Here is a 26666-nt window from a genome sequence, read left to right on the forward strand (position 1 = left end):
AAGAAGGAGAGGAGGATGTTGTAGTGAAAGAAGAAGAGGAGGAGGATGTTGTAGTGAGTGAAGAAGAGGAGGATGTTGTAGTGAAAGAAGAAGAGGAGGATGTTGTAGTGAGTGAAGAAGAGGAGGATGTTGTAGTGAAAGAAGAAGAGGAGGATGTTGTAGTGAGTGAAGAAGAGGAGGATGTTGTAGTGAAAGAAGAAGAGGAGGATGTTGTAGTGAGTGAAGAAGAGGAGGATGTTGTAGTGAAAGAAGAAGAGGAGGGTGTTGTAGTGAGTGAAGAAGAGGAGGATGTTGTAGTGAGTGAAGAAGAGGAGGATGTTGTAGTGACAGAAGAAGAGGAGGATGTTGTAGTGAGTGAAGAAGAGGAGGATGTTGTAGTGAGTGAAGAAGAGGAGGGTGTTGTAGTGAAAGAAGAAGAGGAGGATGTAGTGAAAGAAGAATAGGAGGATGTTGTAGTGAAAGAAGTGGAAGAACCTTTTGAAGAGGAAGAGGAGGACATCTCAATGAAAGAGAAGGGGGAAGACATTTTGGGAGTGTAAGAGGAGGAGGAGGAGAGGAAGATTAACACCAGTTAGTTGTGTCATAAAAACAGGGGCACAAACTCGGCACTTGTTGAACTAATGTGTTGTTCAGTACTGTAGGATTTGTTAAAGGGGCAATCTGTGATTGGTACATGCATTTTTGGAAAATGCGTTTGTTTAAAATGCACAAACATAAAAATACATGACAGTTTACAGAACTGATATAGACAACAACAACATAAGATAATATTTCATTACAAATAAAATAAACGATTTAATTGCATAGAGAAAAGTACTGGTAAGAAGTAAGAGAAAACATGAGCGCTGGTTGTTTTGCAATGACTTACGACAGAATAAACAATGTAGTGAATATTTTTCTAAACTGCGTTACCCACTCCAGTCAGCAGATGGCGACGTGAGTCTTTCAGATTGTGCCTCTTGCCGTGACGTATAATCTAGTGGACGGGAAAGGACACTTCAATAACAACACGGTTACCGATTCAACTTTCTCGCTAGCCAACACAAAACGTAATATTGAAGCTTATTTTGCCATTGTTTGTATATATTCATCTCAGTGTTTTAAACACAATTATGTTTGAGTATCTACTAGTTAAATGAACATAATTTACTTGTTACATTGGCAAATAAGGTTAAGGTTATTTCTGAGCCTAGCACTAGGCTAGTCGCTAGCTGACATGCCCTGACCATGAGCTCACTTAGCTACTCCACCCCTGCTAAAGAAGAAGAGGTCTGTTGCACGGAGAAAGAATCTCTGGGGCTGAACTTTGTCGTGAAAGAAGAACATGAGGATATTGCAATGAAAGGAGATGAAGACGTGTTTAGATTTAAGCAGGAGGAAGATAATGCTATAACATTTATAAAAGAGAAAGAACCTTGTGGAATGAAACGGGAAGAGGACGTTCTCACATTGAAAGAGGAGGATGTTACAGTTAAAGAAGAGAAAGACACTTTAGGAGTGAAAGAGGAAGAGGGGATACAGGCTGTCACAGTGGAAGAGGGGATACAGGCTGTCACAGTGGAAGAGGAAGAAGGGATACAGGCTGTCACAGTGGAAGAGGAAGAGGGGATACAGGCTGTCACAGTGGAAGAGGAAGAGGGGGTACAGGCTGGCACAGTGGAAGAGGAAGAGATGGATGCTTTCAGAATTAAAAAGGAGGAAGATGAGGATATCAGCGTGGAAGAGGGGATAGAACCTTTAAGAATCAAAAAGGAGGAAGAGGAGGTAGAACCTTTAAGAATGAAAAAGGAGGAAGAGGCCATCTCATTGAAAGAGGAAGAGGGTGATGTGACAGTAAAACAAGAGGAAGAACCTTTTAGAGAGGAGGAGGGGGCTCTCTCAATAAAAGACAAGGAGGAAGGAGAGGAGGGGGCTCTCTCAATAAAAGACAAGGAGGAAAGAGAGGAGGAGGAGGGGGCTCTCTCAATAAAAGACAAGGAGGAAAGAGAGGAGGAGGAGACAGACGATCTGATTAACACCAGTGAGTATTGGCTTAAAAACAGGGGCATAAACTACCCTTGTTAAACTAATGTGTGGTTTTAAATGGGCATTCTACTGGAGTTCTACACATTAATATATTGTTCAGTACTGTAGGAATTGTTAAAGGGACATGCATTTTTTACTTTTAAATTAATTGTATATAGCCTACCACAAACTTCGACCTCCCCCCCATTGTTTTTCCACTTCTGCTACTCGCTGTTTATTTTCTATGCTTTAACAGCAAACAACACAGACGGAATCAAATCAAATATTGTATGTCACATGTGCCGATTCCAAAAGGTGTAGATCTCACCGTGAAATGCTCACTGACAAGCCCTTAACAAACAATGAAGTGCCGATTCCAACAGGTGTAGATCTCACCGTGAAATGCTCACTGACAAGCCCTTAACAAACAATGAAGTGCCGATTCCAACAGGTGTAGATCTCACCGTGAAATGCTCACTGACAAGCCCTTAACAAACAATGAAGTGCCGATTCCAACAGGTGTAGATCTCACCGTGAAATGCTCACTGACAAGCCCTTAACAAACAATGAAGTGCCGATTCCAACAGGTGTAGATCTCACCGTGAAATGCTCACTGACAAGCCCTTAACAAACAATGAAGTGCCGATTCCAACAGGTGTAGATCTCACCGTGAAATGCTCACTGACAAGCCCTTAACAAACAATGAAGTGCCGATTCCAACAGGTGTAGATCTCACCGTGAAATGCTCACTGACAAGCCCTTAACAAACAATGAAGTGCCGATTCCAACAGGTGTAGATCTCACCGTGAAATGCTCACTGACAAGCCCTTAACAAACAATGAAGTGCCGATTCCAACAGGTGTAGATCTCACCGTGAAATGCTCACTGACAAGCCCTTAACAAACAATGAAGTGCCGATTCCAACAGGTGTAGATCTCACCGTGAAATGCTCACTGACAAGCCCTTAACAAACAATGAAGTGCCGATTCCAACAGGTGTAGATCTCACCGTGAAATGCTCACTGACAAGCCCTTAACAAACAATGAAGTGCCGATTCCAACAGGTGTAGATCTCACCGTGAAATGCTCACTGACAAGCCCTTAACAAACAATGAAGTGCCGATTCCAACAGGTGTAGATCTCACCGTGAAATGCTCACTGACAAGCCCTTAACAAACAATGAAGTGCCGATTCCAACAGGTGTAGATCTCACCGTGAAATGCTCACTGACAAGCCCTTAACAAACAATGAAGTGCCGATTCCAACAGGTGTAGATCTCACCGTGAAATGCTCACTGACAAGCCCTTAACAAACAATGAAGTGCCGATTCCAACAGGTGTAGATCTCACCGTGAAATGCTCACTGACAAGCCCTTAACAAACAATGAAGTGCCGATTCCAACAGGTGTAGATCTCACCGTGAAATGCTCACTGACAAGCCCTTAACAAACAATGAAGTGCCGATTCCAACAGGTGTAGATCTCACCGTGAAATGCTCACTGACAAGCCCTTAACAAACAATGAAGTGCCGATTCCAACAGGTGTAGATCTCACCGTGAAATGCTCACTGACAAGCCCTTAACAAACAATGAAGTGCCGATTCCAACAGGTGTAGATCTCACCGTGAAATGCTCACTGACAAGCCCTTAACAAACAATGAAGTGCCGATTCCAACAGGTGTAGATCTCACCGTGAAATGCTCACTGACAAGCCCTTAACAAACAATGAAGTGCCGATTCCAACAGGTGTAGATCTCACCGTGAAATGCTCACTGACAAGCCCTTAACAAACAATGAAGTGCCGATTCCAACAGGTGTAGATCTCACCGTGAAATGCTCACTGACAAGCCCTTAACAAACAATGAAGTGCCGATTCCAACAGGTGTAGATCTCACCGTGAAATGCTCACTGACAAGCCCTTAACAAACAATGAAGTGCCGATTCCAACAGGTGTAGATCTCACCGTGAAATGCTCACTGACAAGCCCTTAACAAACAATGAAGTGCCGATTCCAACAGGTGTAGATCTCACCGTGAAATGCTCACTGACAAGCCCTTAACAAACAATGAAGTGCCGATTCCAACAGGTGTAGATCTCACCGTGAAATGCTCACTGACAAGCCCTTAACAAACAATGAAGTGCCGATTCCAACAGGTGTAGATCTCACCGTGAAATGCTCACTGACAAGCCCTTAACAAACAATGAAGTGCCGATTCCAACAGGTGTAGATCTCACCGTGAAATGCTCACTGACAAGCCCTTAACAAACAATGAAGTGCCGATTCCAACAGGTGTAGATCTCACCGTGAAATGCTCACTGACAAGCCCTTAACAAACAATGAAGTGCCGATTCCAACAGGTGTAGATCTCACCGTGAAATGCTCACTGACAAGCCCTTAACAAACAATGAAGTGCCGATTCCAACAGGTGTAGATCTCACCGTGAAATGCTCACTGACAAGCCCTTAACAAACAATGAAGTGCCGATTCCAACAGGTGTAGATCTCACCGTGAAATGCTCACTGACAAGCCCTTAACAAACAATGAAGTGCCGATTCCAACAGGTGTAGATCTCACCGTGAAATGCTCACTGACAAGCCCTTAACAAACAATGAAGTGCCGATTCCAACAGGTGTAGATCTCACCGTGAAATGCTCACTGACAAGCCCTTAACAAACAATGAAGTGCCGATTCCAACAGGTGTAGATCTCACCGTGAAATGCTCACTGACAAGCCCTTAACAAACAATGAAGTGCCGATTCCAACAGGTGTAGATCTCACCGTGAAATGCTCACTGACAAGCCCTTAACAAACAATGAAGTGCCGATTCCAACAGGTGTAGATCTCACCGTGAAATGCTCACTGACAAGCCCTTAACAAACAATGAAGTGCCGATTCCAACAGGTGTAGATCTCACCGTGAAATGCTCACTGACAAGCCCTTAACAAACAATGAAGTGCCGATTCCAACAGGTGTAGATCTCACCGTGAAATGCTCACTGACAAGCCCTTAACAAACAATGAAGTGCCGATTCCAACAGGTGTAGATCTCACCGTGAAATGCTCACTGACAAGCCCTTAACAAACAATGAAGTGCCGATTCCAACAGGTGTAGATCTCACCGTGAAATGCTCACTGACAAGCCCTTAACAAACAATGAAGTGCCGATTCCAACAGGTGTAGATCTCACCGTGAAATGCTCACTGACAAGCCCTTAACAAACAATGAAGTGCCGATTCCAACAGGTGTAGATCTCACCGTGAAATGCTCACTGACAAGCCCTTAACAAACAATGAAGTGCCGATTCCAACAGGTGTAGATCTCACCGTGAAATGCTCACTGACAAGCCCTTAACAAACAATGAAGTGCCGATTCCAACAGGTGTAGATCTCACCGTGAAATGCTCACTGACAAGCCCTTAACAAACAATGAAGTGCCGATTCCAACAGGTGTAGATCTCACCGTGAAATGCTCACTGACAAGCCCTTAACAAACAATGAAGTGCCGATTCCAACAGGTGTAGATCTCACCGTGAAATGCTCACTGACAAGCCCTTAACAAACAATGAAGTGCCGATTCCAACAGGTGTAGATCTCACCGTGAAATGCTCACTGACAAGCCCTTAACAAACAATGAAGTGCCGATTCCAACAGGTGTAGATCTCACCGTGAAATGCTCACTGACAAGCCCTTAACAAACAATGAAGTGCCGATTCCAACAGGTGTAGATCTCACCGTGAAATGCTCACTGACAAGCCCTTAACAAACAATGAAGTGCCGATTCCAACAGGTGTAGATCTCACCGTGAAATGCTCACTGACAAGCCCTTAACAAACAATGAAGTGCCGATTCCAACAGGTGTAGATCTCACCGTGAAATGCTCACTGACAAGCCCTTAACAAACAATGAAGTGCCGATTCCAACAGGTGTAGATCTCACCGTGAAATGCTCACTGACAAGCCCTTAACAAACAATGAAGTGCCGATTCCAACAGGTGTAGATCTCACCGTGAAATGCTCACTGACAAGCCCTTAACAAACAATGAAGTGCCGATTCCAACAGGTGTAGATCTCACCGTGAAATGCTCACTGACAAGCCCTTAACAAACAATGAAGTGCCGATTCCAACAGGTGTAGATCTCACCGTGAAATGCTCACTGACAAGCCCTTAACAAACAATGAAGTGCCGATTCCAACAGGTGTAGATCTCACCGTGAAATGCTCACTGACAAGCCCTTAACAAACAATGAAGTGCCGATTCCAACAGGTGTAGATCTCACCGTGAAATGCTCACTGACAAGCCCTTAACAAACAATGAAGTGCCGATTCCAACAGGTGTAGATCTCACCGTGAAATGCTCACTGACAAGCCCTTAACAAACAATGAAGTGCCGATTCCAACAGGTGTAGATCTCACCGTGAAATGCTCACTGACAAGCCCTTAACAAACAATGAAGTGCCGATTCCAACAGGTGTAGATCTCACCGTGAAATGCTCACTGACAAGCCCTTAACAAACAATGAAGTGCCGATTCCAACAGGTGTAGATCTCACCGTGAAATGCTCACTGACAAGCCCTTAACAAACAATGAAGTGCCGATTCCAACAGGTGTAGATCTCACCGTGAAATGCTCACTGACAAGCCCTTAACAAACAATGAAGCAAAACAAAAAGAGTTAAGAAAATATTTACTAAATAAACTAAAGTAAAAAAATATATCAAAGTAACACAATAACGATAGAGATTCTGGGTTCGAGTCCAGGCTCTGTCGCAGCCAGCCGCGACCGGGAGACCCCTGGGGCGGCGCACAATTGGCCCAGCGTTGTCCAGGTTAGGGGAGGGTTTGTCTGTCAGGGATGTCCTTGTCCCATCGCGCACTAGCGACTCCTGTGGCAGTCTTGGCGCAGTGCACGCTGACACGGTAGCCAGGTGCACAGTGTTTCCTCCGTGCACGTTGGTGCTTCCCGGGTTAAGTGGGCATTGTGTCAAGAAGCGGTACGGCTTGGTTGGGTTTTGCCTCTCCGGAGTCCGTATGGGAGTTGCAGCGATGAGACAACACTGTAACTACCAATTGGAAACCACGAAATTGCGGAGAAAATGGGGTAAAAATATATATATAATAACAATAACGAGGCTATATACAGGGGGCACCGGCATCGAGTCAATGTGTGGGGGCGGAGTCCAGGCAATTTGTACATGTAGGTAGGGATAAAGTGACCATGCATGGACAAACAGTGAGCACCAGCAGTGTAAATGTACATGTAGGTAGGGATAAAGTGACCATGCATGGACAAACAGTGAGCACCAGCAGTGTAAATGTACATGTAGGTAGGGATAAAGTGACCATGCATGGACAAACAGTGAGCACCAGCAGTGTAAATGTACATGTAGGTAGGGATAAAGTGACCATGCATGGACAAACAGTGAGCACCAGCAGTGTAAATGTACATGTAGGTAGGGATAAAGTGACCATGCATGGACAAACAGTGAGCACCAGCAGTGTAAATGTACATGTAGGTAGGGGTAAAGTGACCATGCATGGACAAACAGTGAGCACCAGCAGTGTAAATGTACATGTAGGTAGGGATAAAGTGACCATGCATGGACAAACAGTGAGCACCAGCAGTGTAAATGTACATGTAGGTAGGGGTAAAGTGACCATGCATGGACAAACAGTGAGCACCAGCAGTGTAAATGTACATGTAGGTAGGGATAAAGTGACCATGCATGGACAAACAGTGAGCACCAGCAGTGTAAATGTACATGTAGGTAGGGATAAAGTGACCATGCATGGACAAACAGTGAGCACCAGCAGTGTAAATGTACATGTAGGTAGGGGTAAAGTGACCATGCATGGACAAACAGTGAGCACCAGCAGTGTAAATGTACATGTAGGTAGGGATAAAGTGACCATGCATGGACAAACAGTGAGCACCAGCAGTGTAAATGTACATGTAGGTAGGGGTAAAGTGACCATGCATGGACAAACAGTGAGCACCAGCAGTGTAAATGTACATGTAGGTAGGGATAAAGTGACCATGCATGGACAAACAGTGAGCACCAGCAGTGTAAATGTACATGTAGGTAGGGATAAAGTGACCATGCATGGACAAACAGTGAGCACCAGCAGTGTAAATGTACATGTAGGTAGGGATAAAGTGACCATGCATGGACAAACAGTGAGCACCAGCAGTGTAAATGTACATGTAGGTAGGGATAAAGTGACCATGCATAGACAAACAGTGAGCACCAGCAGTGTAAATGTACATGTAGGTAGGGATAAAGTGACCATGCATAGACAAACAGTGAGCACCAGCAGTGTAAATGTACATGTAGGTAGGGATAAAGTGACCATGCATGGACAAACAGTGAGCACCAGCAGTGTAAATGTACATGTAGGTAGGGATAAAGTGACCATGCATGGACAAACAGTGAGCACCAGCAGTGTAAATGTACATGTAGGTAGGGATAAAGTGACCATGCATGGACAAACAGTGAGCACCAGCAGTGTAAATGTACATGTAGGTAGGGATAAAGTGACCATGCATGGACAAACAGTGAGCACCAGCAGTGTAAATGTACATGTAGGTAGGGATAAAGTGACCATGCATGGACAAACAGTGAGCACCAGCAGTGTAAATGTACATGTAGGTAGGGATAAAGTGACCATGCATAGACAAACAGTGAGCACCAGCAGTGTAAATGTACATGTAGGTAGGGATAAAGTGACCATGCATAGACAAACAGTGAGCACCAGCAGTGTAAATGTACATGTAGGTAGGGGTAAAGTGACCATGCATAGACAAACAGTGAGCACCAGCAGTGTAAATGTACATGTAGGTAGGGATAAAGTGACCATGCATAGACAAACAGTGAGCACCAGCAGTGTAAATGTACATGTAGGTAGGGATAAAGTGACCATGCATAGACAAACAGTGAGCACCAGCAGTGTAAATGTACATGTAGGTAGGGATAAAGTGACCATGCATAGACAAACAGTGAGCACCAGCAGTGTAAATGTACATGTAGGTAGGGGTAAAGTGACCATGCATGGACAAACAGTGAGCACCAGCAGTGTAAATGTACATGTAGGTAGGGATAAAGTGACCATGCATGGACAAACAGTGAGCACCAGCAGTGTAAATGTACATGTAGGTAGGGATAAAGTGACCATGCATAGACAAACAGTGAGCACCAGCAGTGTAAATGTACATGTAGGTAGGGGTAAAGTGACCATGCATGGACAAACAGTGAGCACCAGCAGTGTAAATGTACATGTAGGTAGGGATAAAGTGACCATGCATGGACAAACAGTGAGCACCAGCAGTGTAAATGTACATGTAGGTAGGGGTAAAGTGACCATGCATGGACAAACAGTGAGCACCAGCAGTGTAAATGTACATGTAGGTAGGGATAAAGTGACCATGCATAGACAAACAGTGAGCACCAGCAGTGTAAATGTACATGTAGGTAGGGATAAAGTGACCATGCATGGACAAACAGTGAGCACCAGCAGTGTAAATGTACATGTAGGTAGGGATAAAGTGACCATGCATGGACAAACAGTGAGCACCAGCAGTGTAAATGTACATGTAGGTAGGGATAAAGTGACCATGCATGGACAAACAGTGAGCACCAGCAGTGTAAATGTACATGTAGGTAGGGATAAAGTGACCATGCATGGACAAACAGTGAGCACCAGCAGTGTAAATGTACATGTAGGTAGGGATAAAGTGACCATGCATGGACAAACAGTGAGCACCAGCAGTGTAAATGTACATGTAGGTAGGGATAAAGTGACCATGCATGGACAAACAGTGAGCACCAGCAGTGTAAATGTACATGTAGGTAGGGATAAAGTGACCATGCATGGACAAACAGTGAGCACCAGCAGTGTAAATGTACATGTAGGTAGGGATAAAGTGACCATGCATGGACAAACAGTGAGCACCAGCAGTGTAAATGTACATGTAGGTAGGGATAAAGTGACCATGCATGGACAAACAGTGAGCACCAGCAGTGTAAATGTACATGTAGGTAGGGGTAAAGTGACCATGCATGGACAAACAGTGAGCACCAGCAGTGTAAATGTACATGTAGGTAGGGGTAAAGTGACCATGCATAGACAAACAGTGAGCACCAGCAGTGTAAATGTACATGTAGGTAGGGGTAAAGTGACCATGCATGGACAAACAGTGAGCACCAGCAGTGTAAATGTACATGTAGGTAGGGATAAAGTGACCATGCATGGACAAACAGTGAGCACCAGCAGTGTAAATGTACATGTAGGTAGGGATAAAGTGACCATGCATAGACAAACAGTGAGCACCAGCAGTGTAAATGTACATGTAGGTAGGGGTAAAGTGACCATGCATGGACAAACAGTGAGCACCAGCAGTGTAAATGTACATGTAGGTAGGGATAAAGTGACCATGCATGGACAAACAGTGAGCACCAGCAGTGTAAATGTACATGTAGGTAGGGGTAAAGTGACCATGCATGGACAAACAGTGAGCACCAGCAGTGTAAATGTACATGTAGGTAGGGATAAAGTGACCATGCATAGACAAACAGTGAGCACCAGCAGTGTAAATGTACATGTAGGTAGGGATAAAGTGACCATGCATGGACAAACAGTGAGCACCAGCAGTGTAAATGTACATGTAGGTAGGGATAAAGTGACCATGCATGGACAAACAGTGAGCACCAGCAGTGTAAATGTACATGTAGGTAGGGATAAAGTGACCATGCATGGACAAACAGTGAGCACCAGCAGTGTAAATGTACATGTAGGTAGGGATAAAGTGACCATGCATGGACAAACAGTGAGCACCAGCAGTGTAAATGTACATGTAGGTAGGGATAAAGTGACCATGCATGGACAAACAGTGAGCACCAGCAGTGTAAATGTACATGTAGGTAGGGATAAAGTGACCATGCATGGACAAACAGTGAGCACCAGCAGTGTAAATGTACATGTAGGTAGGGATAAAGTGACCATGCATGGACAAACAGTGAGCACCAGCAGTGTAAATGTACATGTAGGTAGGGATAAAGTGACCATGCATGGACAAACAGTGAGCACCAGCAGTGTAAATGTACATGTAGGTAGGGATAAAGTGACCATGCATGGACAAACAGTGAGCACCAGCAGTGTAAATGTACATGTAGGTAGGGGTAAAGTGACCATGCATGGACAAACAGTGAGCACCAGCAGTGTAAATGTACATGTAGGTAGGGGTAAAGTGACCATGCATGGACAAACAGTGAGCACCAGCAGTGTAAATGTACATGTAGGTAGGGATAAAGTGACCATGCATGGACAAACAGTGAGCACCAGCAGTGTAAATGTACATGTAGGTAGGGATAAAGTGACCATGCATGGACAAACAGTGAGCACCAGCAGTGTAAATGTACATGTAGGTAGGGATAAAGTGACCATGCATGGACAAACAGTGAGCACCAGCAGTGTAAATGTACATGTAGGTAGGGGTAAAGTGACCATGCATAGACAAACAGTGAGCACCAGCAGTGTAAATGTACATGTAGGTAGGGATAAAGTGACCATGCATAGACAAACAGTGAGCACCAGCAGTGTAAATGTACATGTAGGTAGGGATAAAGTGACCATGCATGGACAAACAGTGAGCACCAGCAGTGTAAATGTACATGTAGGTAGGGATAAAGTGACCATGCATGGACAAACAGTGAGCACCAGCAGTGTAAATGTACATGTAGGTAGGGATAAAGTGACCATGCATGGACAAACAGTGAGCACCAGCAGTGTAAATGTACATGTAGGTAGGGATAAAGTGACCATGCATGGACAAACAGTGAGCACCAGCAGTGTAAATGTACATGTAGGTAGGGATAAAGTGACCATGCATGGACAAACAGTGAGCACCAGCAGTGTAAATGTACATGTAGGTAGGGATAAAGTGACCATGCATGGACAAACAGTGAGCACCAGCAGTGTAAATGTACATGTAGGTAGGGATAAAGTGACCATGCATGGACAAACAGTGAGCACCAGCAGTGTAAATGTACATGTAGGTAGGGATAAAGTGACCATGCATGGACAAACAGTGAGCACCAGCAGTGTAAATGTACATGTAGGTAGGGATAAAGTGACCATGCATGGACAAACAGTGAGCACCAGCAGTGTAAATGTACATGTAGGTAGGGGTAAAGTGACCATGCATGGACAAACAGTGAGCACCAGCAGTGTAAATGTACATGTAGGTAGGGGTAAAGTGACCATGCATGGACAAACAGTGAGCACCAGCAGTGTAAATGTACATGTAGGTAGGGATAAAGTGACCATGCATGGACAAACAGTGAGCACCAGCAGTGTAAATGTACATGTAGGTAGGGATAAAGTGACCATGCATGGACAAACAGTGAGCACCAGCAGTGTAAATGTACATGTAGGTAGGGATAAAGTGACCATGCATGGACAAACAGTGAGCACCAGCAGTGTAAATGTACATGTAGGTAGGGGTAAAGTGACCATGCATAGACAAACAGTGAGCACCAGCAGTGTAAATGTACATGTAGGTAGGGATAAAGTGACCATGCATAGACAAACAGTGAGCACCAGCAGTGTAAATGTACATGTAGGTAGGGATAAAGTGGACAAACAGTGAGCACCAGCAGTGTAAATGTACATGTAGGTAGGGATAAAGTGACCATGCATAGACAAACAGTGAGCACCAGCAGTGTAAATGTACATGTAGGTAGGGGTAAAGTGACCATGCATGGACAAACAGTGAGCACCAGCAGTGTAAATGTACATGTAGGTAGGGATAAAGTGACCATGCATGGACAAACAGTGAGCACCAGCAGTGTAAATGTACATGTAGGTAGGGATAAAGTGACCATGCATAGACAAACAGTGAGCACCAGCAGTGTAAATGTACATGTAGGTAGGGGTAAAGTGACCATGCATGGACAAACAGTGAGCACCAGCAGTGTAAATGTACATGTAGGTAGGGATAAAGTGACCATGCATGGACAAACAGTGAGCACCAGCAGTGTAAATGTACATGTAGGTAGGGGTAAAGTGACCATGCATGGACAAACAGTGAGCACCAGCAGTGTAAATGTACATGTAGGTAGGGATAAAGTGACCATGCATAGACAAACAGTGAGCACCAGCAGTGTAAAAATGTGAGCACCAGCAGTGTAAATGTACATGTAGGTAGGGATAAAGTGACCATGCATGGACAAACAGTGAGCACCAGCAGTGTAAATGTACATGTAGGTAGGGATAAAGTGACCATGCATGGACAAACAGTGAGCACCAGCAGTGTAAATGTACATGTAGGTAGGGATAAAGTGACCATGCATGGACAAACAGTGAGCACCAGCAGTGTAAATGTACATGTAGGTAGGGATAAAGTGACCATGCATGGACAAACAGTGAGCACCAGCAGTGTAAATGTACATGTAGGTAGGGATAAAGTGACCATGCATGGACAAACAGTGAGCACCAGCAGTGTAAATGTACATGTAGGTAGGGATAAAGTGACCATGCATGGACAAACAGTGAGCACCAGCAGTGTAAATGTACATGTAGGTAGGGATAAAGTGACCATGCATGGACAAACAGTGAGCACCAGCAGTGTAAATGTACATGTAGGTAGGGATAAAGTGACCATGCATGGACAAACAGTGAGCACCAGCAGTGTAAATGTACATGTAGGTAGGGATAAAGTGACCATGCATGGACAAACAGTGAGCACCAGCAGTGTAAATGTACATGTAGGTAGGGATAAAGTGACCATGCATGGACAAACAGTGAGCACCAGCAGTGTAAATGTACATGTAGGTAGGGATAAAGTGACCATGCATGGACAAACAGTGAGCACCAGCAGTGTAAATGTACATGTAGGTAGGGATAAAGTGACCATGCATGGACAAACAGTGAGCACCAGCAGTGTAAATGTACATGTAGGTAGGGATAAAGTGACCATGCATGGACAAACAGTGAGCACCAGCAGTGTAAATGTACATGTAGGTAGGGGTAAAGTGACCATGCATGGACAAACAGTGAGCACCAGCAGTGTAAATGTACATGTAGGTAGGGGTAAAGTGACCATGCATGGACAAACAGTGAGCACCAGCAGTGTAAATGTACATGTAGGTAGGGGTAAAGTGACCATGCATGGACAAACAGTGAGCACCAGCAGTGTAAATGTACATGTAGGTAGGGGTAAAGTGACCATGCATGGACAAACAGTGAGCACCAGCAGTGTAAATGTACATGTAGGTAGGGATAAAGTGACCATGCATGGACAAACAGTGAGCACCAGCAGTGTAAATGTACATGTAGGTAGGGATAAAGTGACCATGCATGGACAAACAGTGAGCACCAGCAGTGTAAATGTACATGTAGGTAGGGATAAAGTGACCATGCATGGACAAACAGTGAGCACCAGCAGTGTAAAAACAAAGGCGAGGTCAATGTAAATAGTCTGGGTTTATTCCCTGACGAAGGCCATGCAGCCGAAACGCGTCAGATTTTTAAAACTTTATTTCTATTGAACATGCCATAAAAAGGCATTTTAATCGATTATATGAAGAGCGCCTTGGTCCTCCTTTCTTTTTGATGACCAATGTACCCCTTTTACCAAAGAGCACCTTCTATCTACCAAAATGTACTATTGAGTACCTTAGTAGCGCTTCCCTTCCTACTTTTTCTACTAGCCTGGGTTTCCATTTGATTGATTGTTCAGCAGTCTTATGGCCTGTGGGTGGAATCTGCCAAGGAGCCCTTCGGACATTGACCTGGCGTTTTGGTACAGCTTGCCGTGCGGTAGCAGAGAGAACAGTCTATGACTTGGGTGACTGGAGTCTTTGACAATGTTTTGGGCCTTCCTCTGATACCGCCTGGTATATAGTTCCTGGATGGCAGGAAGCTTGGCACCAGTGATGTACTGGGCCCTACGCACTACCCTCTGTAGCGCCTTACGGTCGGATACCGAGCAGTTGCCATACCAGGCGGTGATGAAACCGGTCAGGATGCTCTCGATGATCCAGCTGTAAAACCTTTTGAGGACCTGGGGACCCATGCCAAATTTTTTCAGTCTCCTGAGGGGGAATAGGTGTTGTCCGCGCATGCGCTGAGTACACTTCCTGTGTCCCACTTGTTGTTGATTCTTCACAAAAAAAATACAGTTTTATATCTTTATGTTTGAAGCCTGAAATGTGGCAAAAGGTCGCAAAGTTCAAGGGGGCCGAATACTTTCGCAAGGCACTGTATATATAAAAAAGTATGGCACACGAGACACCTGGCTGATTCAGGCCTGTCTGAGTGGATTAATCCATTGTAGAGGCCTGTCTGAGTGGACTAATCCATTGTAGAGGCCTGTCTCAGTGGACTAATCCATTGTAGAGGCCTGTCTCAGTGGACTAATCCATTGTAGAGGTCTGTCTGAGTGGACTAATCCATTGTAGAGGCCTGTCTGATTGGACTAATCCATTGTAGGGGCCTGTCTCAGTGGACTAATCCATTGTATAGGCCTGTCTCAGTGGACTAATCCATTGTGGAGGCCTGTCTGATTGGACTAATCCATTGTAGGGGCCTGTCTCAGTGGACTAATCCATTGTAGAGGCCTGTCTGATTTCACTAATCCATTGCGGAGGCCGCGGGGATGGTATTTTGGTATTTTATTAGGATCCCCATTAGATGTTGTAAAAGCAGCAGCTACTCTTCCTGGGGTCCACACAGAACATGACACATAACACAGCACATCAATAGACAAGAACAGGTCAAGGACAGAACTACATACATTTTAAAAAGGCACACGTAGTCTACATATCAATGCATACACACAAACTACCTAGGTCAAATAGGGGAGAGGTGTTGCTTTATCTGCTTTTTGAAACCAGGTTTGCTGTTTATTTGAGCAATATGAGATGAAAGGAAGTTCCATGCAACAAGGGCTCTATATAATTCTGTACATTTTCTTGAATTTGTTCTGGATTTGGGGTTTGATGAAAAGACCCCTGGTGGCAAGTCTGGTGGGCTAAGTGTGTGTGTCAGAGCTGACTAAGTTGACTATGCAAACAATTTGGTATTTTCAACACATGAATGTTTCTTCTAAAAAGAAGAAGTGATGTAGTCAGTCTCTCCTCAACTCTCAGCCAAGAGAGAGACTGACATGCGTAGTATTGATGTCACGCTAGTATCACCAGTAGTACATTTACCGTTAATTACCATCATTTCTAATATACAATGTTAGTTTGGTTACGCTAATTTCTGTTAATGCGTTCACTATGTTACTACAGTCTTACCGTTGTCATGGACACGTTGTTTGCCGAGAGCACTGTCTAGGCTAGTTAGTGTTTATTTCATTGCGTTTACAAGTTTTTTTTTTGAGCGCTCCTGTCAATCTTGAGTAAAGACACTCACCTGATTACACATAGAAGTAGGCCTGTAGGCTACCTGGCCTGATTACACATAGAAGTAGGCCTGTGGGCTACCTGGCCTGATTACACATAGAAGTAGGCCTCTAGGCTACCTGGCCTGATTACACATAGAAGTAGGCCTGTAGGCTACCTGGCCTGATTACACATAGAAGTAGGCCTGTAGGCTACCCGGCCTGATTACACATAGAAGTAGGCCTGTAGGCTACCTGGCCTGATTACACATAGAAGTAGGCCTGTAGGCTACCTGGCCTGATTACACATAGAAGTAGGCCTGTAGGCTACCTGGCCTGATTACACATAGAAGTAGGCCTGTGGGCTACCTGACCTGATTACACATAGAAGTAGGCCTGTAGGCTACCTGGCCTGATTACACATAGAAGTAGGCCTGTAGGCTACCTGACCTGATTACACATAGAAGTAGGCCTGTAGGCTACCTGACCTGATTACACATAGAAGTAGGCCTGTAGGCTACCTGGCCTGATTACACATAGAAGTAGGCCTGTAGGCTACCTGGCCTGATTACACATAGAAGTTGGCCTGTAGGCTACCTGGCCTGATTACACATAGAAGTAGGCCTGTAGGCTACCTGGCCTGATTACACATAGAAGTAGGCCTGTAGGCTACCTGACCTGATTACACATAGAAGTAGGCCTGTAGGCTACCTGGCCTGATTACACATAGAAGTAGGCCTGTAGGCTACCTGGCCTGATTACACATAGAAGTAGGCCTGTAGGCTACCCGGCCTGATTACACATAGAAGTAGGCCTGTAGGCTACCTGGCCTGATTACACATAGAAGTAGGCCTGTAGGCTACCTGACCTGATTACACATAGAAGTAGGCCTGTAGGCTACCTGGCCTGATTACACATAGAAGTAGGCCTGTAGGCTACCTGGCCTGATTACACATAGAAGTAGGCCTGTAGGCTACCTGGCCTGATTACACATAGAAGTAGGCCTGTAGGCTACCTGACCTGATTACACATAGAAGTAGGCCTGTAGGCTACCTGACCTGATTACACATAGAAGTAGGCCTGTAGGCTACCCGGCCTGATTACACATAGAAGTAGGCCTGTAGGCTACCTGGCCTGATTACACATAGAAGTAGGCCTGTAGGCTACCTGGCCTGATTACACATAGAAGTAGGCCTGTAGGCTACCTGGCCTGATTACACATAGAAGTAGGCCTGTAGGCTACCTGGCCTGATTACACATAGAAGTAGGCCTGTAGGCTACTTGACCTGATTACACATAGAAGTAGGCCTGTAGGCTACCTGACCTGATTACACATAGAAGTAGGCCTGTAGGCTACCTGACCTGATTACACATAGAAGTAGGCCTGTAGGCTACCTGGCCTGATTACACATAGAAGTAGGCCTGTAGGCTACCTGACCTGATTACACATAGAAGTAGGCCTGTAGGCTACCTGGCCTGATTACACATAGAAGTAGGCCTGTAGGCTACCTGACCTGATTACACATAGAAGTAGGCCTGTAGGCTACCTGGCCTGATTACACATAGAAGTAGGCCTGTAGGCTACCTGGCCTGATTACACATAGAAGTAGGCCTGTAGGCTACCTGACCTGATTACACATAGAAGTAGGCCTGTAGGCTACCTGACCTGATTACACATAGAAGTAGGCCTGTAGGCTACCTGGCCTGATTACACATAGAAGTAGGCCTGTAGGCTACCTGACCTGATTACACATAGAAGTAGGCCTGTAGGCTACCTGGCCTGATTACACATAGAAGTAGGCCTGTAGGCTACCTGACCTGATTACACATAGAAGTAGGCCTGTAGGCTACCTGGCCTGATTACACATAGAAGTAGGCCTGTAGGCTACCTGGCCTGATTACACATAGAAGTAGGCCTGTAGGCTACCTGGCCTGATTACACATAGAAGTAGGCCTGTAGGCTACCTGGCCTGATTACACATAGAAGTAGGCCTGTGGCAGTGCAAGCACCATGTTCTACAGTTGTTTTTAAAAACAAATAATTGTTTAAATGACTAAATGATTGGAAACCTGGCTCTGATTTGGATTAAACTTCAAAGGAAGTCAGTTTTGTCACATGGAGGTTTCATTCAGGTCTCTCTCTACTTAAATAAATACTCTGTCTTTTGGCAGGAGAAAGACCAGACTCAGAGGAACCAGAGACGTACAAATCAGCAAGACGACACCACTGCTCCCACTGTGGAAAGAGTTTTACCCGGTTAGGGTCCCTGAAAGTGCATAGGACATTGCACACAGGAGAGAAGCCATTTCAATGTTCCCAGTGTGGAAAGAGTTTTGCAGAGTTGGGGCACCTGAAAGCACATGAGAGAATGCACACAGGGGAGAAGCCTTACCAATGCTCTCTGTGTGGAAAGAGTTTTTCCTTGTTAGCAAGCCTGAAAAGACATGAGAGGATCCACACAAGAGATGCGCTTTTCCAATGCGCCCAGTGTGAAAATAGTTTTTCCTTGTTAGCAAGCTTGAAAAGACATGAGAGGATACACACAGGTGATAAGACTTTCCACTGCTCCCAGTGTGAAAGGAGTTTTACACGGTTAGGGAACCTGAACAAACATAAAAGAATACACTCAGGAGAAAAGCCTTTCCACTGCTCCCAGTGTGGGAAGGGTTTTACAGAGTTAGGGAACCTGAAAAGACATGAGAGGACACACACAGGAGATAAGCCTCATCGCTGCTCCCAGTGTGGAAAAAGTTTTACCCAGTTAGCACACCTGAAAGTGCATGAGAGAATCCACACGGGAGAAAAGCCTTACCAATGCTCAGACTGTGGAAAGACCTATTCCTCATCACGGTCACTTAAAAGTCACGTGAGAATCCACGCAGGAGGGAAGACGCCTTCCCCTAGTTTGTAAATTGTTATATTTCACATCACATTGACTTAATTTCTTCTCCTAGTGGGTATATTGATATTTCACTTCACATTAACTTAAAATTCATCAGAGAACATACACAGTTCTCCCATTGTCTTATGTTGACTGATACATGTGTTTACCTGTTTATACCACATGAAATTAAATGGTGCAAAGTGTACTCAAACATATATTTGTTTGTTTTTATTAGAAAACATGAATTGAATATGGAGTTTGTCAGTTTGAATATAGAGCATATCAGATTCCATGTGTTTAAATGGTCATTTCTTAAACTCTATGTGTGTGTGTTTATCTGGGTGTGTCATTCCTCCAGCACTACAGATAATCAAGTGATATTTGGATGTGATGCATTTGTTCCATTGTTTACATTTGCATTGTTGGCCCACTGCTGATTTGTATCTTACAGTGTGGCTTTAACCTCTCTGAGACATGTGGGACGGGAGCGTCCCACCTCGCCAACAGCCAGTGAAAGTGCAGGGTGCCAAATTCAAAACAACAAAAATCTCATAATTACAATTCCTCAAGCATACAAGTATTTTACACCATTTTAAAGATACAATTATTGTTAATCCAGCCACAGTGTCTGATTTCAAAAATGCTTTACAGCGAAAGCACCACAAACGATTATGTTAGGTCACCCCCAAGTCACAGAAAACCCAGCCATTTTTCCAGCCAAAGAGGCGTCACAAAAAGCACAAATAGAGATAAAAATGTATCACTAACCTTTGATGATCTTCATCAGATGACACTCAGATGACACTCACAGGACTTCATGTTACACAATACATGTATGTTTTGTTCGCTAAAGTGCATATTTATATTTAAAAAAATCTAATTTTACATTGGCACGTTACGTTCAGTAGTTCTAAAACATGCAGTGGTTTTGCAGAGAGCCACATCAATTTACAGAAATACTGATCATAAATGTTGATGAAAATACAAGTGTTACACATGGAATTAGAGATAAACTTCTCCTTAATGCAACCGCTGTGTCAGATTTCAAAATCACTTTACGGAAAAAGCAAACCATAATCTGAGTACAGCGTTCAGACAATAAAGCAGCCAAAAAGATATCCGCCATATTGGGTAGTCAACATTAGTCAGAAATAGCGTTATAAATATTATTATTATATATATTATATTATATAGTATATTATTATTATTATTATAAATATTCACTTACCTTTGATGATCTTCATCAGAATGCACTCCCAGGAATCCCAGTTCCATCGTAAATGTTTGATTTGTTCGATAAAGTTAATAATTTATGTCCAAATAGCTTCTTTTGTTCGGGCATTTAGTACACAAATCCAAAGGCGCGTTCAGGTCCAGCTGAACGTCGGAAGAAAAGTTTTAAAAGTTATATTACAGGTCGTAGAAACATTTCAAACTAAGTATAGAATCAATCTTTAGGATGTTTTTATCATAAATGTTCAATAATGTTCCAAACGGAGAATTCCATTGTCTGTAGAAAAGCAATGGAACGAGAGCTAACTCTCTCGTGAATGCGCAACATAACCAATATCCCACTGTATCTGCAATAGGGGCTGAGTTTTAAAAAAAACTACAAGCCTCAGATTTCCCACTTCCTGGTTGGATTTTTCTCAGGTTTTCGCCTGCCATATGAGTTCTGTTAAACTCACAGACATCATTCAAACAGTTTTAGAAACAGAGAGTTTCAGAGTGTTTTCTATCCAATACTACTAATAATATGCATATATTAGCATCTGGGACAGAGTAGCAGGCAGTTCACTCTGGGCACCTTATTCATCCAAGCTACTCAATACTGCCCCCCTGTCAAACTCAATCAGTAGACATATTGATAAAACAACTAATTTGCCATATTATATATTATAATATTTATCATAGCCTATTATGTTTGTTATAACAGAAAACCGTGCAAATAACTGGCCCAAACTGGCCATTGATTTATTAGAAAACATATGGCCCTTTGTAATGTCCACGCATGTACATAGGATTCTGTATACAGTCTTTTAACATATTAAAACAAAAGAGCCTTTGCTGCAATGCTTGCAGATGTGCATAATATTCCCCGCAACCCTAATCAAAAAGTATTTAATAATTCCAAATAACAAAAAAACTTAGCTACGGGTTGTCGTAACATTTAAACTGAATGTATTTTTTGCACTGCATGTTTCACCGGTGCAGTTGAATGCAGCATCTCAGTATGGTGCCATCACCACGGAGCACAGCCAACGGTAGCTACGGCAAGGCTGAGGACCGTCCACTTTCCCCTCTTCTGCAACGGAATTAGTAGCTAGCTGGAAGGGAATGTTATTTATACTAAACAGAAATATAAATGTAAAATGCAACAGTTTCAGTTAATTGATATAAATGAATTAGGTCCTAATCTATGAATTTCACATGACTGGGAATACAGATATGCATCTATTGGTCACAGATACCTTTAAAAAAAAAAAGCCTAACAATGGACCTCGTGATCTCGTTACAGTATTTTTGTGCATTTAAATTGCCGTCGATAAAATGCAATTGTGTCAGTTGTCCGTAGCTTATGCCTGCCCCATACCATAACCCCACCGCCACCATGGGGCACTCTGTTCACAACGTTGACATCAACAAACCACTCACCCACCTGACGCCAAAGATGTGGTTTGAGGTTTTGAGGCCAAATTCTCTAAAACAACATTGAAGGTGGCTTATCATAGAGAAATTAACATTCAATTCTCTGGTAACAGCTCTGGTGGACATTCCTGCCGTCACCATGCCAATTGCACACTCCCTCAAAACTTGAAACATCTGTGGCATTGTGTTGATGTGGCAAAACTACGCATTTTAGAGTAGCATTTTATTGTCCCCAGCGCAAGGTGCACCTGTGTAATGATCATGCTGTTAAATCAGCTTCTTGATATGCCACACCTGTCAGGTGGATGGATTATCTTGGCAAAGGAGGAAATGCTCACTAACAGGGATGTAAACAAATTTGATTGAAATAAGCTTTTTTTTTGTGCGTATGGAAAATCTCACCGGCCTCTTGAAACATGGGACTAACACTTTACATTATAGTCTCATGAAACATGGGACTAACACTTTACATTATAGTCTCATGAAACACGGCACTACTTCCAATGAGAAAAGAGACTCCAAAATGACACATGATTTACCATTCAGTCCCTATTAGCATAAAAACCAACATGATTTATCATTCAGTCCCTATCAGCATAAAAACCAACATGATTTACCATTCAGTCCATATAAGCATTAAAACCAACATGATTTACCATTCAGTCCCTATTAGCATAAAAACGACATGATTTACCATTCAGTCCCTATAAGCATACCATTCAGTCCCTATCAGCATAAAAACCAACATGATTTACCATTCAGTCCCTATTAGCATAAAAACAACATGATTTACCATTCAGTCCCTATCAGCATAAAAACGTAAAACCGAAACACAACCAAAACAAACTGAAAGTGCAACAAGTTTAAAGAGTCACAAGCAAAGCATTGACTACTTTAATACACTAAGTAACTTTTTCTAAAGACATCAATCAATCAAATGTATTTTAAAAAGCCCTTTTTTACATAAGCAGGTGTCACAAACACTTATTAACATTTTACAAAGTGCTTCTACAGATACCTAAAACCTCAGACCAACGATGCCCATGTAGAAACAAACACTTGTAACATCTTACAATGTGGGGGGAACATTCATCGTTTTGTTTACTCACTAGGTTGTTTTTCAATGTTAGTTAGTTTGCTCCCACTCTCTGCTGCTACTGAAGAGACATCAAAGATTACAATTCAATGTTAGTTAGTTTGCTCCCACTCTCTGCTGCTACTGAAGAGACATCAAAGATTACAATTCAATGTTAGTTAGTTTGCTCCCACTGAAGAGACAACAGAGATCATCATTCAATGTCAGTTAGTTTGCTCCCACTGAAGAGACAACAGAGATCATCATTCAATATCAGTTAGTTTGCTCCCAATGAAGAGACAACAGAGATCATCATTCAATGTCAGTTAGTTTGCTCCCACTGAAGAGACATCAGAGATCACCATCCTCATCTATCAGTTAAAGACACACCCAGCACCATGTTACCACGGTATCGGACCACGCCTTAAAGGGACAGCTGAACATTTTTGGTCTATCCTAACGACACCTATTTGAGGGGAAAATTGTGCTTCACTGAAACTGGATCACCCCAACAAAAAAACATGTCATTAAAAGACTCATACTTTAGTTGTGCTCCTAAATATATTTGTGTGCTCCTAAATATATTTGTGTGCTCTTAAATATATTTGTGTGCTCCTAAATATATTTGTGTGCTCCTAAATATATTTGTGTGCTCCTAAATATATTTGTGTGCTCCTAACTATAAACGTAGGATCACATGTGCTCCTAAATATATTTGTGTGCTCCTAAATATATTTGTGTGCTCCTAAATATATTTGTGTGCTCCTAAATATATTTGTGTGCTCCTAAATATATTTGTGTGCTCCTAAATATATTTGTGTGCTCCTAACTATAAACGTAGGATCATATGTGCTCCTAAATATATTTGTGTGCTCCTAAATATATTTGTGTGCTCCTAACTATAAACGTAGGATCATATGTGCTCCTAAATATATTTGTGTGCTCCTAAATATATTTGTGTACTCCTAAATATATTGGTGTGCTCCTAAATATATTGGTGTGCTCCTAAATATATTTGTGTGCTCCTAACTATAAACGTAGGATCACATGTGCTCCTAAATATATTGTTGTGCTCCTAAATATATTTGTGTGCTCCTAAATATATTTGTGTGCTCCTAAATATATTTGTGTGCTCCTAAATATATTTGTGTGCTCCTAACTATAAACGTAGGATCATATGTGCTCCTAAATATATTTGTGTGCTCCTAAATATATTTGTGTGCTCCTAAATATATTGGTGTGCTCCTAAATATATTGGTGTGCTCCTAAATATATTTGTGTGCTCCTAACTATAAACGTAGGATCACATGTCCTCCTTGTAATACATGTCAGCGTATAACTATAATAATAAGTCAACTGCATCAATCAGAATTGTATCTGTCAGGACAGTGTGGTGTGTAGTGATATGGAGGCACTTTGTTGATTCTTGATGTTCACTTATACAACTGTTCATCATTACTATTGTGTCCAAATTAATTATTTTAACCCACATTGGTTAAAAGACTCAGATCACAAAAATGAAATTACATTGAGTAACATACCACATTACTTCATACTTACATGTCTTGGTTTACAACAATGACAAAGAATGCTTATTCATTTTTATTTATTATTTTGTAGTCATAGCGGAAAAAAAATATTTTGGATGGTCGTTTTTTTTCTCCTTCAATCTGCCTGCCACGGTGACTGGTGGACCAAAAACAAACCCCCCCAAAAAATACTTAGAAGACAATTGTCCAAAGTTTGTAAAATAATTTAATCATTCACGCCATTGACCGTCTGACTTTGTCATTCACACAGGAGAGAGACATGACTATCGTGGATCATCCGGGGAGCCTCAACAACATCCTGATTCTGAGGAAGCAGAGAAGAGCCTCTCCACATCAGAACACCTCATTAAACACCGACGGGCACCTACAGGGAAGAAACCGCTCCGCTGCTCCGACTGTGGGAAGAGTTACTCAAGATCAGATTCACTAAAATTACACCTGAGAATTCACACAGGTGAGAAGCTTTTCAACTGTGATCAATGTGGGAAGAGATGCACCTCTTCGTCAGAACTTAAAATACACCAGAGAATCCACACCGGAGAGAAACCTTATCGCTGCTCACAGTGTGGCATGACTTTTTCCAGATCACATTCATTGAAATCACACCTGAGAATTCATACAGGAGAGAAAACTTATGGCTGTGATCAATGTGGGAAGAGTTTTGCTACCTCAGCTAACCTGACTGCACACCAGAGGATACACACGGGAGAGAAGCATTACCACTGCTCTGACTGTGGAATAAGCTTAACCACGTCAAGGGGACTATTACTACACCAGAGAACACACACAGGAGAGCAGCCCTATAGCTGTTATCAATGTGGGAAGAGCTTTGCTCAGTCAAATAACCTGATATCACACCAGAGAACTCACACAGGACAGAAGCCCTATAGCTGTGATCAGTGTGGGAAGAGTTTCACTCAGTCAACCAACCTTAAATCCCACCAGAGAACTCACACTGGAGAGAAGCCTTATAGCTGTGATCAATGTGAGAAGAGATACTCTGATTTAAGAGATCTGATTAAACATCAGAAAATGCACACTGTAGATCCACAGAGAATGGTATGTCCAACACCAGACCTGGGTAGTAGAACACAGAGAGTGGAATGACCTCCAACACCAGACCTGGGTAGTAGAACACAGAGAGTGGAATGTCCAACACCAGACCTGGGTAGTAGAACACAGAGAGTGGAATGTCCTCCAACACCGGACCTGGGTAGTAGAACACAGAGAGTGGAATGACCTCCAACACCAGACCTGGGTAGTAGAACACAGAGAGTGGAATGTCCAACACCAGACCTGGGTAGTAGAACACAGAGAGTGGAATGTCCTCCAACACCGGACCTGGGTAGTAGAACACAGAGAGTGGAATGACCTCCAACACCAGACCTGGGTAGTAGAACACAGAGTGTGGAATGTCCAACACCAGACCTGGGTAGTAGAACACAGAGAGTGGAATGACCTCCAACACCAGACCTGGGTAGTAGAACACAGAGAGTGGAATGTCCTCCAACACCAGACCTGGGTAGTAGAACACAGAGAGTGGAATGTCCAACACCAGACCTGGGTAGTAGAACACAGAGAGTGGAATGACCTCCAACACCAGACCTGGGTAGTAGAACACAGAGAGTGGAATGTCCAACACCAGACATGGGTAGTAGAACACAGAGAGTGGAATGACCTCCAATTCCAGACCTGGGTAGTAGAACACAGAGACTGGAATATCCAACACCAGACCTGGGTAGTAGAACACAGAGTGTGGAATGACCTCCAACACCTGACCTGGGTAGTAGAACGGGGGGAGGGGGCTCGGGTTAGTTGAGAAATGTGTGTTTGGGGGGAGGGGATTGGTACCAACGATTTATATATATACACACTAGATGAGAGAAATGGGGTGCTGTTTTGAAGCCACTGCGCCTCCATTTTGGTACTCCACCACCATTCTAAAAACTATTTAGGAAGCTATAGAAATGTATTTATTCATGTCTACATTTGTTGTATTCTATCACAGACACCTTCACGCAAACTTTTAAATGATATTATGTGAACTAAACACAGAGGACTAATTGATCTAAATTGGGGAAGAGAGATGAGAAACAGAGTGAGATGTCGGACTCTAAGACAGATGGAAC

At 43.2% G+C, this 26666-nt stretch overlaps 1 protein-coding gene across 1 annotated transcript; it reads left to right on the plus strand.

Moving 5' to 3' along the window:
• Positions 1 to 251: 251 nt before the first annotated feature.
• LOC139399190 (zinc finger protein with KRAB and SCAN domains 1-like) lies at positions 252 to 25343 on the plus strand (the record flags this gene model as incomplete). Its single annotated transcript, XM_071144706.1, is given in 5 exon segments — positions 252 to 266; positions 1459 to 2020; positions 18551 to 18719; positions 18897 to 19159; positions 25228 to 25343. Coding segments are annotated over 5 exon segments (1125 nt in total), but the record flags the coding sequence as incomplete, so codon positions are not given.
• Between the last annotated feature and the right edge of the window lie 1323 nt (positions 25344 to 26666).

The sequence above is a fragment of the Oncorhynchus clarkii genome, unplaced genomic scaffold (assembly GCF_045791955.1).
Source record: "Oncorhynchus clarkii lewisi isolate Uvic-CL-2024 unplaced genomic scaffold, UVic_Ocla_1.0 unplaced_contig_6265_pilon_pilon, whole genome shotgun sequence".
Classification (NCBI taxonomy): domain Eukaryota; kingdom Metazoa; phylum Chordata; class Actinopteri; order Salmoniformes; family Salmonidae; genus Oncorhynchus; species Oncorhynchus clarkii.